Below are 18,649 nucleotides of genomic sequence, written 5' to 3' on the forward strand. Positions count from 1 at the left end.
TAAATGGGGAGGAGAAGTGTGATGATGTTCGACACGTTTAACAATGAACACATGAGAAAAGTGTGGTAGTTCATCTAAGTTTTGTTCAGATCGGAACTTTGACTAGGCCATTCGTACGTACGTAAATATCCATGTGATTCCTCTCTCGGTCTGGCTGTATGTTTGTGATTGTTGTCCTATGTGGGGAAGCTTGTATAAAACCAACACAAAACTTGTCTACGTTTTCAGAAGAAAGCATGATGCCACCCACATGCTTTACCGTGAAGATGTTTGTGGATTATTGTCCATATTTTTACTTGTAAATAATAAAAATATATATTTTTTAAAAATCACATGCTTTTTCTCCCCACTTCACAATAATTCACTGCTGTGCTTTGGACCACAATTCCAACAGAATACGTACATTGAAAGTTGAGAGTAATAGTACTGCATACCTGTGCAGCCAGCTTTTTCATGTAGGGGTCAATCTCATCTAAAATGTTGAAGCCTTGCTTGAACAAAGTATACTGGGCTCGCATGAAGGACAGCATCTTAAGGAAGCAGGCAGGGGAAGAAAATAAAACAGTCGCCATAAAACAGTCGCCAAATGATGTTCAAAACCAGAGAAGGGACACCCACTGATCGTCTGCAGATGTTTCAGAGTGTGAGTTGCTTACTGCGTCAAGGATTTCAAACTTCTTCTTAGCTTGAAGGACATTAATCTGCACAAAAGCAACAGCAACAAAAAGCAGATTTAGATTCTAATCTGAGAACAACACAGGTGATCTGATCTGATCCATTGTGCCAGACACACAAGCCTCAGCAGCCATGGTGTGAGAGTGCCACCTACTGGACAATACTGAAAACATAACCCGCAGTGTCTCACCTGCAGCACATAGTCCAGGGCGAGGTGCCTGAAGGCTTTGCGGCTGAGGATGAGAGCCTGCGTGGCCTCCTCTGCTTCGTGCACCTTGTTCCTCGGTGCCTGAGCGTTCTTCACTTGAGCCAGCTCCATGTCCTCGCGCACGCGGTCAAACTGCTTCTTGGTGTCCTTGAACTTACGGATATCCCTGAAGCAGACGCAGCACAAACATCCCAGATACAATTTTAAAACTATAGACACTGCATCAAAAACAGAGTAGCTTTACTGACCAAGTTCGTTTGCACAAATAAGGAATTTGACTTTGATTCAAAAGCACTAATAGATAACTAATTGTTGTGAGGAGTTAAAACTGTATAAAAAGTGAAGGTAGGTTCTTGCCATTGAAAGGAATTTAAATATTGCTCCTCTATTTCTGTAGTTTGGTTTTGTTTTTTTTAAACTTGTGTGTGGAAAAGTTAAAATGACCAAAATAAATACATGATACAATTTAAAACCTTTTATTGTTTTACTTGCACTGCACAATTAGACACTTCTTTGTCTTGCTCTGTTACATAAAATCCCAGGAAAATGTGAAATGTTTCTGGCTTTAATGTGATGAAACGTGAGAAATTTTCAAACAATCTTGAACAAAGTGTCTCCACAAGGAAACAGCTGAGATACTCACTCCTTAATGAAGGTATGAAGCTGCTGTTTGATCGACCTCTGAGCCTGGTCAAACAAAATCTATACGCAGACAAACACAAACACAACGAGTCACATTAAAGCAGCAAATAAATATCCCACTTCATGTAGAGATTGATGATTACTGCACATGAATTTGTAGCAGCTAGGTGTTACCACAAGATGGCACTAGAAACCCTTTGAGAGTAGAAGACGCCACGGGATGAGGATGAGGAAGGAGAGGCAGGACACATGTGCACAGATTCGGCTGCTGCATCAACAGATTTCTGGCCTCACATTTCCCTTCCTGTTAACCTTCGGATTTTCATGTCTCCTCCCACTGTGCTTTCTTCTTTTCCTTTTGTTTTCTTTCCATCTTGGGAAAAACTATTTTCCCTCAATTACTATTTGTTTCATGTGCAATAAAGCACCCAGCGGGTGATGGTGGACAAACAATGTAGTGGTATAGAAATAGGATTTGAATGAAATTGTGATTGCATCATAATCACACACAACAATCAACAATCAATTCTTTTGGGCTGGGATTAAATCTTATAGAGAGAACCATTATTTAGTCTGGACATACGCATTGCAGATTACAGGCTTAGTTTATGTGTAAGCCTCCATCACCATAATGACCCCTCAGCACCCGATGACATCAGGGAATCAGGATGTGCAACATAAATAGGTTTCTGGATGTGAGAGGTCATGCATTTGCAAATAGGGTCTCTTTACCTCTTTGTGGAAATACAAAAAAAAAAAAACATAATTTCCCTCCAAAGTGAATTTCTGCCAATTCACAGTTACTTCCTACATATTGATCACCATATGACATTTTCTAGCCAGGAGAAATGTTGAAAAACAAATATTGGGATGACGGTGATAGCCACAATGCAAAAGGAACAAAAGAGACTAATCATCTTTGTGGTCTTAAGGAAACTCAGTGAAGCTGATTGGGGGGGAAGCTTCAATTTACAAGATCTGTGATATAAAATTTAAACATCATGGCCTGCCTCTTCATCTGTTCAATCCTGGCTCTGTATTTCGAAACATTTGTTGAACAAGATGTACAAAGAGACAAACTGTGAAAAGCAGCAAAAGGACAGATTTATTGTCTCTCTGTCCTTCAGTCTCACTCTACCATGACTCCATTAATGAAGAAGAGGTGTTAGGCCGGAGGACTGGGACACATTTACTGAAGAGTAATGTGAGAAAGTCATTAAAGGGAAAGAGAAAAACAAGAGCTGGGAAGAGGATCAATTAAAAACTAATGCCATCTATGCAAAATCTTTGTTTTCTGAAAGTGGTTTGTAAGACTGCAGCCAGGCAGCACAGTGCACACCTGAAGAGCAGAATGAATAAAAGATGATTGAACTGGACTTATGAATAAAAAAAAACCCCACAGAAAAGCTCATCAGCCTGATGGAGTTGATCAGTTCGACAGTTTGATCCGAAAAAGTCATGCCTTAAAAACCCAGAGAAGAAGAGATATGAATAAAGATTACATGGATAGAGACAGACAAATTACAGAGAAATAAGAAGGGATCAACAGCTTAATTTGTACATCATGTTGTGCATATGATTTACTGAACACAGCTGGAAGGTATTCGCTCAGTGAGAAATTGTTCTTGTGAAAGCCCCTAACTGATTTAACAAGTATGCAACAAAGAGTAGCTGTTTGATCTGCTCTTTATTCCCTTTTGTGCCCTGCAAAACCAAAAGTTTTAAGTGGAAATGCCACTCAAAACTGAAACCACAAAGGGAAATGACAGATTAAATACAAAGTGATACAACTAGACTGGAATGTCATTCAGATTTAGAGAGGCGTAGTTTTGTATGAGGTCAAAGAATGATGCTGGAGTTAGAAGAGGGAAGGATGGGGTTGCTTTTTGTGGTTTCTGGTCTAACAACATCACAAGAGCCTCCAGTGCAGCAACACGAACATCCGACAAGGCAGAGTAGGAATGTACCAACACGGCTTATCCAAGCTCTGTACGTCTGAAATGTGGTTCTGTTCGTTCAACTTGATTTCACAGCAGAGAACCTATTATGACTTCTAGGGGTCAACCTTCACTAAACGTTTTAGTTCCATCCAATGCTGCTTACCTACGCATGCATGGACTGAACATGCAAACTCTATGCAGAAAGACTCCCAGCAGGTGTTTGAACCCAGGACCTGTGCCACCGTTCAGCTGAGTTATTACTTTAATCTTCAAATACATGCAAATAACTTTCCTCTGCTTTGTTTAGCAAATAATGTCATACGAAGACTAACCAGTACTAACATCCTCAGGAAGGAACTTTAAACATCCTAGTACTGAAATAATTAAAAGAAAAATTTTAAAGTAATTTTCCAGTTACTTTGTAATTACCTAGTAACTTTGTAGAAAGTTATGCGATTTGCATTCTTCCAAAAAGAGTTTTCGGTGCTGTCTGGTCATCAACAATTCCCTGATTGCACAATAAAGGAAATGTACTTTTCCTATCTTTGGAGAGGAGATCGGTCTTTGACCCTGCAAGGCAATCAGACCCCTCATACTGTGAGCTTATTTTGTCTTTACAAGCTTGAAAAAAAGGAAGCAGAAAGCCATGTTTATGTTTATGTTGAGATCCCAACATGATGCTCTGAAAGAGTTTTTGAAATGTCACAATATCAAAGTCTGATTCATCTCAGCAGATTCCAATGACACAGAGTCATAAAGAAGAACCACTCTGGTGTCAAGCAGGTAAAACTGTGATTTCTGTTAAACGTGCACACAAGACCCAACAAAATATAAAGAAGTGGGAGTCTGATTGTGTGTGATGCTTGCGTGTTGAGCCCTAAAGGGGAGCCGGATTACAGAAAGATGCTGGAAAGATTCGGGCATGTGGGGGCACCTCTCCTCCCCCTCTCGCCTGTGGCAACAGCGGTGTGGGGTTTCTGTGTGTGTGTGTGTGTGTGTGTGTGTGTGTGTGTGTGTGTGTAAAACTGTCTTACCGTTTGATAGTTGACAATCTCCTGGAGGCTTTCTCCACACTTTTCAAGGCATTCCTGCAATATTGCCAACACACAAATGTGATTATGCTTCCTTTTCTGTGAACAGCAATGTTTTCACAATATATTTTATATCTGCTCTTTGGACAAGTCGGTGCTAACACTCAGTGATTCAAGGTTTTTTTTTTTTTATCTCCCTGAGGATCACTTAGCTGACATGAGAAGCAGCCTGAGTGTTTTAATTTAAAAAAAAGCAACAGGATTTGTGTAAACATCTGTGTCTGTCTGTGGCCACTTCTTTCATCACCAGAACAGCTGGATACGTCCAAGTCTGGACAAAAGTGTTTATCCAACCTTACAATCATTTTTAATGTTGAGGAATCTCAGGAATGCACTTCCAGAGACAGATGGCTGCTCGTCCATTGGGGAAAACTCTCAGATTTTTTTTTTGTTGTTGTTTTTGTCAGCTTCTACTCACCGATATCATCTCCTCCTTCTTGCACTGGTGGGACAGATCTCTGATGCCGTTCACAAAGAGTTTATTGGCGCTGACATAGACCCTGCCGGCCTCGATCATCCCGCTGCACAGCTTCACCAGCTAGCATGATAAAAGGAAAAGAAAGCATCAGTGCAACGGCCTGTTTAATTAATCACATGTTTCAAACAATGTGCTCCGAGGGTAATAATTGCCACGGTGATGATGTAAATCAGACGAGGCCTGAAAGAATCACTCATCACATGAGAGGATGCTCATATGAAAGAAGAATCGCCCTCTTTGCTTGTGAGCTGTTAAACACTAGTGAAATTATAGTGAGAATATTTAAATAAAGGCACAAATTAAACAGACCAAAAGGATGAAATGATCAGAAGACAAAAGCTACACGACAAACCATCAACACTCACATCATAAGTCACAAATCTCTAAACAATAATTAAGATAAAATGAATACATTTTTAAATACAAATGCATTTTCATATTCTTATTTGTGATTTTCAATATGCAGTTTGTGGCATATTGATTGAAAAAGCATCCCTTAACCTTAATTGTGGCCCTTTTTAAAGTTTCAGCGTATTGATCAGAGGAAGCAGTGATGGCATGAAGTTTAAGCTTTATTTTTTTTTACTCTAATGCCAAGATTGTTAATTGTTCCCAACAAGGCTTTTGTAGTTTCTCTTATATAAATCTTTAAAATTCATATTACAGCTACCATACTTTAAAAAAGCATTTCACATTTTGCTACTTTACATTCACAGTTTTGCGACAGACAAAAAGAAAAGTTAACAGACAGTTAAAGTACTAGAAGGAAACTGATACATGACTGAATTTATCTTTACAAATAAAAATCTGAAAAGTGCATTTTTCAAAAATACTACAGAACTAAATCTTACTGCAGCTACAAGTTAGGGAGCGACATATTTGTTCTTGTTCATTTTTTTCTGCAAATCATTTTTAGCTCAGTCAGATCGGTCAGAAAGCATCAGATTAATTCTTAAGTCTCTATGGATTCTCAACTGGATTAAAGTCTAAACTTTGAGTGGGCCGTGACAAAACCCATAAATACACTTTGAGCTAAGTCATTTCAGTGAAGCCCTGACTGTGTGTTTTGGGCTGCTGGAAGGTGAACCTCATATTCGTCTTTTGCAGCTGGTAAAGGCTTTTCTTACAGAAGCTTCACTATCAATGCTGAAGAAAAGCAAGCGGCAGCACAATGCTGCCACCACCCTGTGTTAAGAAACATTTTGCATGTCAGCAAAAAAAGTTCAATCTGGTCCCGTTTGACCTGGGCAACTTCTTCCACGTTTGCCGTGTTTTCTATGTTGCTTGAGGAAAATTGCAAACAGCACATGTCATGGCTTTGTCCTTGCCACTCTTCCATTAAGGTCAGATTTCTGATCCATGGTTAATGTTTGTCCTGTCTACAGACTCTTGATGATCATGTCTCTGTGCTATTCTTCTTCCATTCATAAATTATGGATTTCCGTGAGAAATTTAACAACTGGTAGCCTGCAGTCCCATGACACAGGTTGTGCTCATGGTTGCAGGACATCTGGCAGATTACGTGGAGTCTCATGAAAGTTGAGCATTGAGGACATACTGTATGATCTGTCGGTATCATGGGAGAAAATAGATTTTTAGATAATGAAACTGGAATAAAAGCCACTGTGTGTTTTCTAAAAAGGTTTCTATTGGCATTTATTCAGCTGTATATGGAAAGGAGGAGTGAAAGAGTTGATATGCAGCAAATAGTCCTGGGCCGGGAATCGAACCAGGGACCACTGTCTTTAGCCTCAGTACATGATGCGTCTGCTTGAGCCATGTGGCGCCCAACCACAGCATGTTTTATGATAAACAATACATGAAAAAATATGTTTCTGGAATCAGGGTAAACTCCAAGCAAAACAGAGTTAATCATTTTCAGTTTGTTGTTTCATACACTCCAATTTTCTTTCTCTCTCTAGTGTAACAATGAAATGCAACATTAATTAAAAATTATTCTGGATGATAATTAAAATTTTAAAAAAGACATATGCAAACAACTACACTTAAGAGCAAGCCAAAGTAGGTTTAGCAACGTCTTCTGGCTCTGCCAGCAGACAAGTTTCATACAAATGTAACAAAAAGTATAAAGTTGGAAAGCAAACATTGATGTGATTTACTGCTATGCCTAAATAGCTTGTTTCGTATAACAAGAAGCAGACACGATGGTAGCTTCCCGTTTAACCCCCACATGAGGAAGCTAGTACTACACCTCCCCACTTAGGAGGTAACATGATAAGCTCCACGGTGGTAAGTTGTCATTAGCAGCACACTGATGCAGCTGTGCATAAAACAGCATCAGAGCATTTTGAGAACGAGAGAGTCTGTTGATGCATGGAGGGCGTGCAGTAAACCTTTAATTATCTCATTTAGAGCAGAAGTTCCCAAGGCTGAAGCTATACGAGTGTGGTTTTCTAGGAGGCTGGCACTGCCGTCAGTAATGCATGCACACCGGCTGTGTGAATGATTGCTGCTAAAATGAGCTGCTGGAATGAATGTGTGTGTTTCTGTCATGTAACGAGTGCACCCTTGTGTAGAAAAGTCACTGTCTAAAATCTGCATTTAAATTCCCGTGTGCAGAGCTGAGAGTTTTTCTGAAGCAGCAGAAAATGTGGAGGATCGTGGCACATGTCGACCCCTCCAGGCCTGCAGTGTATGTAAACACATTAACATATATGTGAATCTGATCTAATTTTGTGGTGTACCAATCCTCCAGCCTGTGAGCAAGGTCATTAGATGTACAGTAAATGTGTTTGGAGGACCAAAATAGGCAGAGCAATGCAAAATCTCTGCGGAGGAGGAAGCGTTTGAATTGGCAGTGCAAAGATTTTGCCTTGTTAAAGATATGATGTAGCAGTTTCAAGGATTTTTTTGGTTGTTTTTGATACGGAAACCAATTCATATCTCAGTGCAAGTCCTCAGTTTAATCTATTTTTTGGTCATTGCAAAACACTTTTTTTTGGCACTTTCTTAGGAATTATCAGATTTTCTGAATCTTAGCAACAATATCCACTAAAACCCATTAGAGCTGTCAAAGCAGCGCAGCAACATGGGCTGGCTGAACAAGCAGGCAAATCACCTTGACTCAAAACCTCTTCAATCTCTCTACTCTGACCTTTTTTCATCTTTCAGTGGAGCTTAGTCAGGGATCAGAGTTCAGCGGGCGGTCCTGACCTGTCGGCTGGAGGAATAATCCATCAAAGTGCTTCTATTTTCTTTATGGGGTAGTTAATTCAAAATGTTAGATTATGAACCTAAATTCTGATGTGCAATAACTATCTAAGCAGGATAAGCTTAGGTAGGATGCTGTCCAAATGTTCGCCACAATAGTCAGTTAGTAAATTTTTATTTATTTATTTTCTTTCGCCTTAATTCAAATCTGTTTTGATTTCCCAGGCTTGTGGTCTGAATCAAGTTAAAACAAAAATGTGGTTGCTGTTTGCAATACAAACACTCAAAATATCATACCTTACTGACAATCCCCTACAAATATGTTGTTTCTAGGGAACTACATTTTAATGCTACCCTAAACTTGTTGCATCATTGCTTTTGGGAAGCATCTTTTATCCTGATTACAGGCAGCACTTCATACTACGGAACATAAAGCTTCCTCTGTGGCTTTAATCGCTGTTTGTTCTTGGTGTTTGCACTGTGTACAAGGTTCTGTGTGTGTGCCTTCGTGTGTAGGATGTGGAAGACAGAAACATCCTCACACGGAGACAAAATGTTTTCAGTTCAGTGGTTCGTACCTTGTCTAGCTTCGCCTCGATTTCCACCACGTCTGTCTCCACATCATCGATTCCGGCCCTGCAGGGGGAAGACACAAAGACGCTCGGTTAATCAGATCTGCTTTCTCTCTCATGCCACTTCTGACAAAAGGATAACCTGACAGACAGACAGACAGACAGACAGACAGACAGACAGACAGACAGACAGACAGACAGACAGACAGACAGACAGACAGACAGACAGACAGACAGACAGACAGACAGACAGACAGACAGACAGACAGAGGCAGCAATAGATTATTTGGGAAAGCTTCTTGGAAAAGCAGCAAAACACAATGTTTCGTATTGTTCCAATTACTCGTAGTTTCTTGGAAAAGTATTGGCACCAACTTTCAAATTTTGTAGGATTGTGTGTGAAAGATCTTTCCAACAACACCTGTTTTTGGAACATCACTTTTCAGATTCTTAATCAGATTAAATGTTGTACTTTAAGCCTTTCTAACACATGAATACTCTTTAATCAAACTATTCAATTGTTACTTTATGTTTAATATTGTTGTCATCAAGCTCAACCAAATATTCTGTAGGATGTTATTGGATTAAGCGCCATCAAGATACAAACATGCCAAATTTAATAGATTCTGATTTTACAAATTTGAATTATGTATCATTTTCCTTCCATTACAATACTCCGTGTTGGTTAATTACATAAAATCCCAATAAAACGCAATGCAGATTCTCACAGAAACCTGAAAAAATATTAAAGAGTGCAACAGATGTGAAGATGCTGCAAGGGACTGTACATAGAAGTATAGAAAAGTTTTCAAACTTTGTGTCTTTGGAACAGGAAAGAAACAGAATGCTGTTGTGCACTGTAATGCAACACTGTGTACTCAGAGCTGCCATCGCATCAACATCTGTGGTTTAGCCTCCTGCACATTAAGCTGCAATCAGCCACCAGACATCGCAGCCTCTCAGGTTTGAGCATTAATCCTGATGTTTAGATCGACAGCGGCATCACTCTGGAAGATTAGTGGCCACAGCAGAGCAGTAAAGGAAAATACAAAAATCAATGAATGACATCATGCAGAAGCGTCTGCACTGATAAAGCTAATAAAGCACTCAGCAGCAACACAGACGAATTCATCGTCACCTTCAGACATTTCGCAGAATTTAATAAAAATTACGGTAAGTACCTTTTAAATTACTGTTAGTTTTCATTTCTCTGTGTTTTCAGTCTGAGGGTAATGAGACTTGAAGGCCTTCAGCAGGAGTGTGTCAGGTGGTTTTGGAGGGCGATCAGCCTTAGCCATCCCTCCCCTCAGGGTCTTCTTCCATTAGTGCAGAAGTACACAAACACACACACACTCATCCATGACCACACACACGCAGGGTCAGCTGTTATGGCAACCTCTTTCTAAGTGGGTCACAGAGGCTGCTCATGAGGTCGTCTTTCTAAATCAAATTTTCATTCTTATTTGTCTGACGCCACTCTACGTTTCCTCGGAAAAGCAAAACAAGGTTCCAAAGTAATCCCGTGGAGGAAAATACCGCAGAACCACTTCTATTTATTCCTAATTAATCATCTATGTCATGGCTGGTGCAGATAGTGTTCTGTACAACTTGAAAACCTACACAGGGCAAGTCGTGCCACCACCAAATCTACCAGAAATGGGAGCTGGTGGAAATGTTGTCCTTTGTTCAGCTCAAATTCTACCAAGGTTAAAAAAAAGAACCTGCAGGCCTAACTATAGGCCTGCAGATTTTATGATTGATATGTAATTGGGAACCACTACACTCCCAAAAACTGTGGGAAAATATTTTTTCCCCTAAAAAATAAAAAGTCATGCCATAGAGGGTTAAATTAATATAACTCATGCCAGCATTTCCATTCTTCAATTTCAGTTGTTCCTGCCAAGGAATCACCATCACACCCCTAAATCTGTTGTAACTTGCCAACCATATACCTCGAGGAGTCGCTGATCTCATCATCCAGTCCCAGCCCCACCCTGATCCCAACTCGTTTACAGCTGATCCCGTGCGTCAGCTGTAAAAATGTGGTCTACAAATGGGGAAAGATACGGCCAATAGCACCTGCCAACCTGGTTTATTTTCCAAAGGTCATAACTCTGCTGTTGCCATTTTTACCCAGCAGCAGGGTGAAGGGTGACGTGGGAGGAGCTGCTGGAGATCTGTTCTCACCTGCTCCCCAGAACGGCATTCCTGAAATGCTTATAAGCTCCAGTGGTTCAATGTAAGGCAAAGAAAAGCTCATTTTTGACTTTTTATGACTTCCTGAGTTCTTTGCCACTCAAGACAATGTGTTGATTGTATAGACGTTTCCTTTTAGTGTCACAACATGGTATGTAAATTATTTTGAAGAACAACAGAAGATAAAACACAACAGTGACCCGTCTGTGGATCTGCCACAGGATTTGCAGGTTCCCACTGATCCGCACTAACATTTTTTTCTCTTATTCATGTTCACAGCAATGTTGTATATCCACGAGTCTTTCTCAACCACACCCACCCCACCTAAATATGACAACAGCATAATGAAACTCCTGAAATTCCTTGACAGCTTCATTATTTAGTTCTGGTGCACCAACCACAGCTTTTGGGATCAATTTCAGATCTACCAACTTTACCAAGCTGTGCTTTGCTCCCGATCTCTGTAGCAGCTCCTCCTCTTCGCAGTTAAATTACTCAGAACTCAATACCGTCCCATCAAGTGGCTGTTCAATCTCGGGTACAGGCCCATTACAAGCTTGCAATGTCTCAGGCAGCATAGACTGCCAATAAACACAGACAAAGATTTGATGACAAGGATTGCAGACAACACTTGATGCAGCTGCAGCCAAAACAGTATTGATCTGAGCTTTTAGCTTCAGCACAAGATGACTGCGCTACTTGTGCTTTTTGTAGATAGGTTACAGACTTCAGTGTTTCTTGAAAGATTAGAAACGTCCACAGCGGCACTGCTGCAGACCTACAAGATGCACAAGATGCTTGTCCTCATTTGGTATTTTAATAAATGAGATGCTTTATAAATTTTTCCACTAATAGAGTGAGATTAAAGTGAAAAGGAATTAAACTCAATCTTAAAAAGAGGGTTACGGGTCATAATAACATGCTTCCTGTGACTTTGGCTTTAAACACTGAACAAGTGGCTCAAAGCAGCTCTAAGGGTGATGAGGGATGATGATGCTGGCCACTCACAGAGGGGGGATGGGCCCAAATGCACCACCAGTGTTAGCGTAGTGTACGTCGTCTGAGGTCTGACATCGCTAATGTGGAGGGGGGAAGGGAAGCCACACGTGCACCGGCTACACGTGTCCCCCGTCCCTTCAGCACACACAACCTCTGTCCACAACAGAGAAGCGAGTCCATGGCTCTCCTCCACTCAGATGATGAACTGTAGCATGAGATGCAAGACAGTTTTTGTCTTGCATCTCTTCACACACATGAAAACATAGAGCAAATCTGAACGTTAAGTGTCTCCAACATTGAATCTGCCATCACTTCAAGCACAATGGCAAAAAAGATGGGAATGTTCTTGATCCTAACTCTATGCAGGAGACATAAAAAGCCATTCTGACAGATCAATGTCTATTTGTATTAGGATGAGAGGTGACGTCCCTTTGTGTGCATTAGAAAGCAAGCAGCCAGTGTTATACAGGCTTGTGGTTCATTAATATTTAAAAAATAAAGACAACAAAATCATAAAGGTGATACTTGGAAGTCATTTTTTTTCTCAGAAGAAAAATTTTAATAACAGAAGTTAGAATCAATTTTACACGAAATGAGGAAAGCATTTCCTCATTTCCAATAAATCCACATTGTGCTCTTACTTCTGTTTTTCATCTGTAATAAGAATCCACCTCCATCATCTGTATCAGCTTCAAACATCAGAGACTCCATCCAGAAGACTGACTATTTCATTGACATGTAAAATGAGAATTCCTGACACTTGGAATAGCATTGTTCAAGAAATATTGTATGTTAAATAATAATTTGGGATTGTAATTTTGAGCACAATGACAATGACAATATTTTTGAGCATCTTTTCTCATGTGAAGACAAAACTGTCACACATGGGCCTGAGCATTTAAAAATAAAAATCAAACCAAAACGTGTACGACAAACCAGAAACCTAAAAAGCATCTGGTTATGCCAGAAATATCTAAGCCTTTGCAGACAAAAGTCAGAAAAGTAAAAAAAAAAAAAAAAAACATCTAAATTTTGCCCCGTATAGCTGTTCTAGCTCTTCACTAAATAATGAGAATATTCACGTTTTAAAAAGTGCCAGCAATCTGCTCGAGTGTTTCTTCTTGAGCAACAAATTTCGGGTCAAGAAAAAAAAAAAACTAAACAAAAAATAAATAAATAAATAAAAAATCAAAGACAAGCAATTGACTTTGCCTGTCAATTCCAGTTTCAGTCCTCTCAACATGCGTGCTTAATTTTTCTCAGCAGCAGGTTCAAATGTTAATTACCGCAGCGCCTCTGGGAGCCTGCCCACCAGACATGGCAAAGATACATTTGCAAGCCATCTCAGATGTTGACATGCATTATTTTTCTCAACCTTCATTTAATCGGTCCTGTTGTCAACATCGAGGGCATCATTAAGCAACTCAGCAATATTCTGAGGCTCATTCGCATCGGGTCTAAAGTTTAAAGTACTTTGTTTGATTCTGTTCATATGTCGTCACTTAAATAACTCTGGTGTGAGATCTATCACCTTGTAGTGCTCAATAAGATTATTTATTTTGACAATGAAATTTAATGCACACGAGTACTTCAGTCAATAATGTAAATATGCCACAAAAGTTATTTTTTATTTGCTGCTCCAGGCTTGTTATTGGATTAAAACGAGACTAAAACATAAATCACGTGATTGTTAAGCACAATAAGAACTAATAAAAAAAGTAAGAATCAGAGATTAAATGCAAAACATCCGGTCAGCCTTGTGGCTGGATCCTATTGGATGGAGTCTCTTTGTCTTCCAGACTGAAAATGAAGACTGATACTGATATCCCACCAAATTATCAACAGTGGTTCGTTCTGCTTCCTGCAGACGGTCGGAGCTTTCAGCAGCACTTTCTCATTAAGAATAGAAAATGTGCTTTTGTCGTCCAGATTGCACACACAGAGGGACATACGTCAAAATTTCCTCTCCCCGTATTTCAAGCCGTGGGCTCCATAGCAACCATTCATTGACCCCAATCTCCATGGCAACAGGCATCGCCATTACGCACGCCTTTTTCCTGACTAATTTTCTCTTTGTCTGATCTGTCTGGAGTCGTGCATCTCCCTGAAACTATTTCCCCCCCATCCAAGGTGAATGTTATCATCTTGTTTGTCAGACAGGAAAGGAAACATGTTCAGCCCCAGCCCCCTCCTGAGAGTATCAAGCCAGTGTGTTGCAATCATGAACCCCTGGCTTCGCAGCTGCACACGGCGCCCGCTGTCAAGAGGAAAGTGCCCTTGAGTTGCATACAGATTTCTTAAAAAGCTGCAAACAGAGAGTGATCAGTCACACGCTCTGGAAACACGTTCATCAGTCAGTTTCCTCTTTTCACAGCACTTCTTGTGCATTTTTTTTTGTGACAATTTCTCATTCCTACAATATTTCTAAAACAATAAAATCAGTAATTAACCTTCTGTGTTGGCAGAGAGCATCTTTAGTAAGCGTAGTTTGTTTCTGGTGAGAGCAGGAACAGGAGGTGTTTGGGTGTGGACAATCACCACGGACCATTCCTCATCTCTTTGTTCTGTTAACGGAAATTATTTTCAGCCACTTCCTACGGCTGAAAATAATCGTTGTAGCATTTACAACTACAACGATTAAATATGATTCCAACTATCTTTCCACTAAAATGTTGAACTGCCATTTAAGCAACAGTATTCAGTCGTCTGAGACGACATTCTCCTCCCCTAAGATCATATTCCAATTTAGCCTCTTTGTTTTCATTAGCGCACGCCTCCTTCTGTCCATTTCACTGCCAGTCTGCCTCCCGTCTCTCTGTCCATAAGACACATTTCTTAGCTGACAATTCAGCTTAGAACAAAGAAGATGGGAGTCTCAACCGGAGGACTAAGCTGGACTGAAAAGTCTGAATTTGCTCAACAGGATTCAGGCCTCATCACTGCTTAATTCTCAAACGAGTGTTAAGAGTCAATTAAAAGAGCCTGAAGTAAATTATTCCCATAAAACACACACACACACGTTGCACACACTAGCTTTAACACAAATAACAAGCCGAGCCAAACACTAGTATCCTATGTGCAGCAAACAAAGACGCCTTCAGCGCTTCCCCTGAGCCAGGCCCGCCGCCCCTCCCTGCACACAACAAACATCACACTCATTCCCTGAAAAAAAGCATTTGACTGCACCGACGGTCGGCTGATGAGACAAAGAGACCAAACATGATGCTGGAAATAAGGACAACAGACATGGCAACCGGCACCTATTAAACATCAGCAGGGAAAATCTGCCAAAGAACACAAGCAACTTCAACAAGTCACCAAAATAACACCACAATAAAAAAAACCCCAAAGCTTTATTGAATTATGTCTTATGGAAATAACACCATTTCATTATTTATTGAGCATTAAAAGAGGGAGGCACATTTTCCTATTGGATGTCCCATGGCAGAGCCCAGCATATTTAAGCTGCTTGAACTTTTTCACCTTTTGTCTTGGGAGTATTTTTGTCTTGTAACTTCAGTGTGTTTATATTGTAATTTTTGTGACAGACCACTAAACAGTCGAATATGAAAAAAATAATGTCAACAAATAAAAATATGAAAAGTGTGGTGTGCATCTGTCTTAGCCCAGACGTACAAACTGATTGCAGAATCAGGACTTTTGCAACATATGAGAGATTTCCTTTAAAGCCTTCGATCTATTCACAGTTAATCACAAAATTATCCACACTCACTGCAAACTTAAATCTGAAATTATTTTTATTCAACCAAGAAATTTGCTTTTTATTGGAGGTGAGAGAAAAACAAACATGATCAATGATCAATGTAAGCATTTATTGCAATTGAAGCAGTCAAACTTTGCACTTATATTATTTATATTTGCAGACTAGCTTTTTGCACATTTCCCATGGTACTTTAAGGATTTATTTTTGATGATTTGCTTCAAGTCTTTGGATTTTTACCCCGCACCACAGATTCTTTACCAGAACCAAACCAGGACTGAGCCACTAAAATAAGTTAATATTTCTTACAGTAGGAAGACAGATGTTGGTAAAATTAACATGTTATTTATTATGCAAAGGGTTTTGATGAAATGGGGCTTACATTGAGCTATGAATCCTAAATGCAGCACCTGTGTTGAAGGGAACTATTCTCTGATGCTGAGACCTCCATGCCTCCATGTTTAATGTGAGGTGAATTGCAATTTTTTTTACACATAGAGCATTTTGTATGCATGCCAATGTTTGATTCTGGTCTTACCAGAGCAGAGTAACTTTCTCCACTTGTCCTCTGGACAACTGGTGGAAAACTGCAGGAATACGGTGAATTCAAACTTTCTTGCGTGCATTTTATTCTCTGCAGTTGCAACTCACCAAAACATGAAGGCAAGCTGACAGTTAGAGACAAAACACAGCATCTGTTTCCCACCAGCTGTCAGACCACCTACCACTTGCCCTCACTAAAATACAACATTCACCCGAATATGATTCATCTTTGTTATAGCTGCTCATTAGAAGCCATTCTGTAAATCACTCTTGGTGTAAACAAAACATTTCTAAATATTTCTAGTGTTAAACTAAAGTCTTGGATGAGGAAACGTCGTTTTCTGTCATTCCAGAGTGCATTCCAGCTGCAGGCCAACAGCAAGTGAGCTGGAAAACTTTCCCTGCATGGAGTGTGAAACAGACAGAAACCATTTCCCTCTGAATATTATAACCACAGCTGAGGCCAGGTGGAACTATTTTTTTCCCCTTGTAAATTACAACAATTTCTCTGCTTTCCAAAAGGAATGAGGAGGGGGCCGCTAAACAGGGTTTCACAGAACGTCGCTCCACTGACTTAGAAAACTACAACCTGAGTTACATCATCACAAAGTGAAATTTCTTGCTTTGTCAGCAGAAGCTTTTTACAACTAAGACATGTCACAGAAACGGTACCGATTTCTTCAAAACTGCAGTTTCACAGTAAACAGATGCAGTTTTGGTGACACATTTCTGCATATTTGTAGACCTGCTTCGTCAGCAAAAATATTTATACATTTCTGTATTTATTTAGCAAGAGAAAATGAGTAGAGGAATGCAGTTCTCATTCTTGGCTGCAAACTTGAAAGTCCATACATATTCAGGATATTTTGAATCTGACAAAAAAAACAAGTCAGATGCCAAAGCGTTGTATCCTCTGACTCCAGCATGATAATAGTGTCTAAGTTGTTGGACTATTCAAGTCCAAACACCAATTCTTAATGTGAATCCACTGGTTCTTTACGCAAATGCATCAGACGTATTTGGTCTCCATCTCAAATGAGGTTTTGAGGAAGATTTCGAAGACAAAGTGATGACAAGATCACAAAACTGCAACACCCTCTGACTCTGAAACCAGCGTGTGACGCGAGTTAAGAAACTGTAGATAAAGACAGCCAGCAGAGCTCTCACAAAAGAATGCGCTCGACAGGAAGCTTAAGAAAGGACAGCATAAAAGTGGGACTGTGCGCTCATCCCAAACCCTAACCTCTTTAACCTTCACTGATCTCCCAGAGGGGTGGAAGCACTAGCAGCACACGGTGCATGCACACAGATGCAGCCTGCATGTGAAAAGCAGGGGAGGAAGACCCCTGTGACATTTAAGCACTTTGTTCCCAGGACTTATTTTTCTTTTGTGCTTCTGTTCTTTTCAATATCACAGAAAAAAAAAATTAAGCTGACCAGAAAGGCATTTAAAACAGCAACTAGAGATTGTGCGTCCTCCACTGAGTCCAACATAATGAACGTAGTGTCTTGGTTCCTTGCTTTCTGATTAAACAGTTACTTCTTTTTGCTTACATACAAAGACGAGCAGTAGTATAGATGAGCTGCTAAATGAACAGTAGAAGGATGCAGTTGCTACAGCCAGAGATTATTCTAGAGTTTATAAATTGCTGTATTCTGTGCTGTTTTTAACATAGATTGGATGAGTCAGTCCTCCCACTCTGCAGCTTGCATCTTGGATGAAGAGAAATTTGCAAAAAAACAAGCAAAAAAAAAAGCCAAATTCCCAATTAATATGAGTTTCCAGTGGCTTCGCAGAAGCGCTGTACTCTCACTGTGTAGTGCACTCAATATTCTCACAAAACAGAGATGAGTCAACAATATCAAATGATATTATGATCTTGTTATTTGGTGACTAATCAGGACACGCATCACAACCCCCATACGCCCGCAAGCGGGGAGCCAAAACCAGGAGAGAATCAGAATGAAAGTTAACATTGTCCCTTTTGATATTATCCGTTTCCAGAGAAACAAGACTTCCTCGACTCTGTGCGGTAAAACTGGAGGAAGAAGAGCTCGTCACTGAAAGCGAAAGGAGACAGATGAGATTACGTCTTTAAGCCATGCTGACAGAAGAACCTGTACACCAACCAGGGCAGCTAGATTTTAATAAGTGTTATCAGAGTAAATAGGGGGTTGAACACAAATGCACGTCTGGTCTACCAGCTATACTCATACTGTGGACAAAAACAAAAAAACTACATTTAATTACAACGTGGAAAATAAACCTACATGCCATTTGAACCAGTGAATAAATGTCCCATTGCAAGTCATGCAGTGTGTAATGATCTGCTCCCTGCCCCTTGTGTGTTTGGCTGGTGGCAGGGAGCTTTCCTACAGCTGTGGTACCACAGTTTGAGTCAATCCCAATAAA

At 40.1% G+C, this 18,649-nt stretch overlaps 1 protein-coding gene across 1 annotated transcript in view; it reads right to left on the reverse strand.

Annotated features, from left to right (window-relative positions):
- The window catches only part of LOC129356405 (arf-GAP with coiled-coil, ANK repeat and PH domain-containing protein 3-like), a 55,587-nt gene that overhangs the window by 20,266 nt on the left and 16,672 nt on the right, over positions 1-18,649 (reverse strand). The window contains exons 2-8 of the mRNA XM_055025998.1: positions 8,784-8,841; positions 4,975-5,094; positions 4,500-4,553; positions 1,527-1,585; positions 866-1,049; positions 657-701; positions 435-530 (exon numbers count right to left, since the gene is read on the reverse strand). Coding sequence (XP_054881973.1) covers positions 435-530; positions 657-701; positions 866-1,049; positions 1,527-1,585; positions 4,500-4,553; positions 4,975-5,094; positions 8,784-8,841 — 616 coding nt within the window. The remainder of the gene's footprint in view (positions 1-434; positions 531-656; positions 702-865; positions 1,050-1,526; positions 1,586-4,499; positions 4,554-4,974; positions 5,095-8,783; positions 8,842-18,649) is intronic.

The sequence above is a fragment of the Poeciliopsis prolifica genome, unplaced genomic scaffold (assembly GCF_027474105.1).
Source record: "Poeciliopsis prolifica strain line A6 unplaced genomic scaffold, Auburn_PproV2 SCAFFOLD003, whole genome shotgun sequence".
NCBI classification, from domain to species: domain Eukaryota; kingdom Metazoa; phylum Chordata; class Actinopteri; order Cyprinodontiformes; family Poeciliidae; genus Poeciliopsis; species Poeciliopsis prolifica.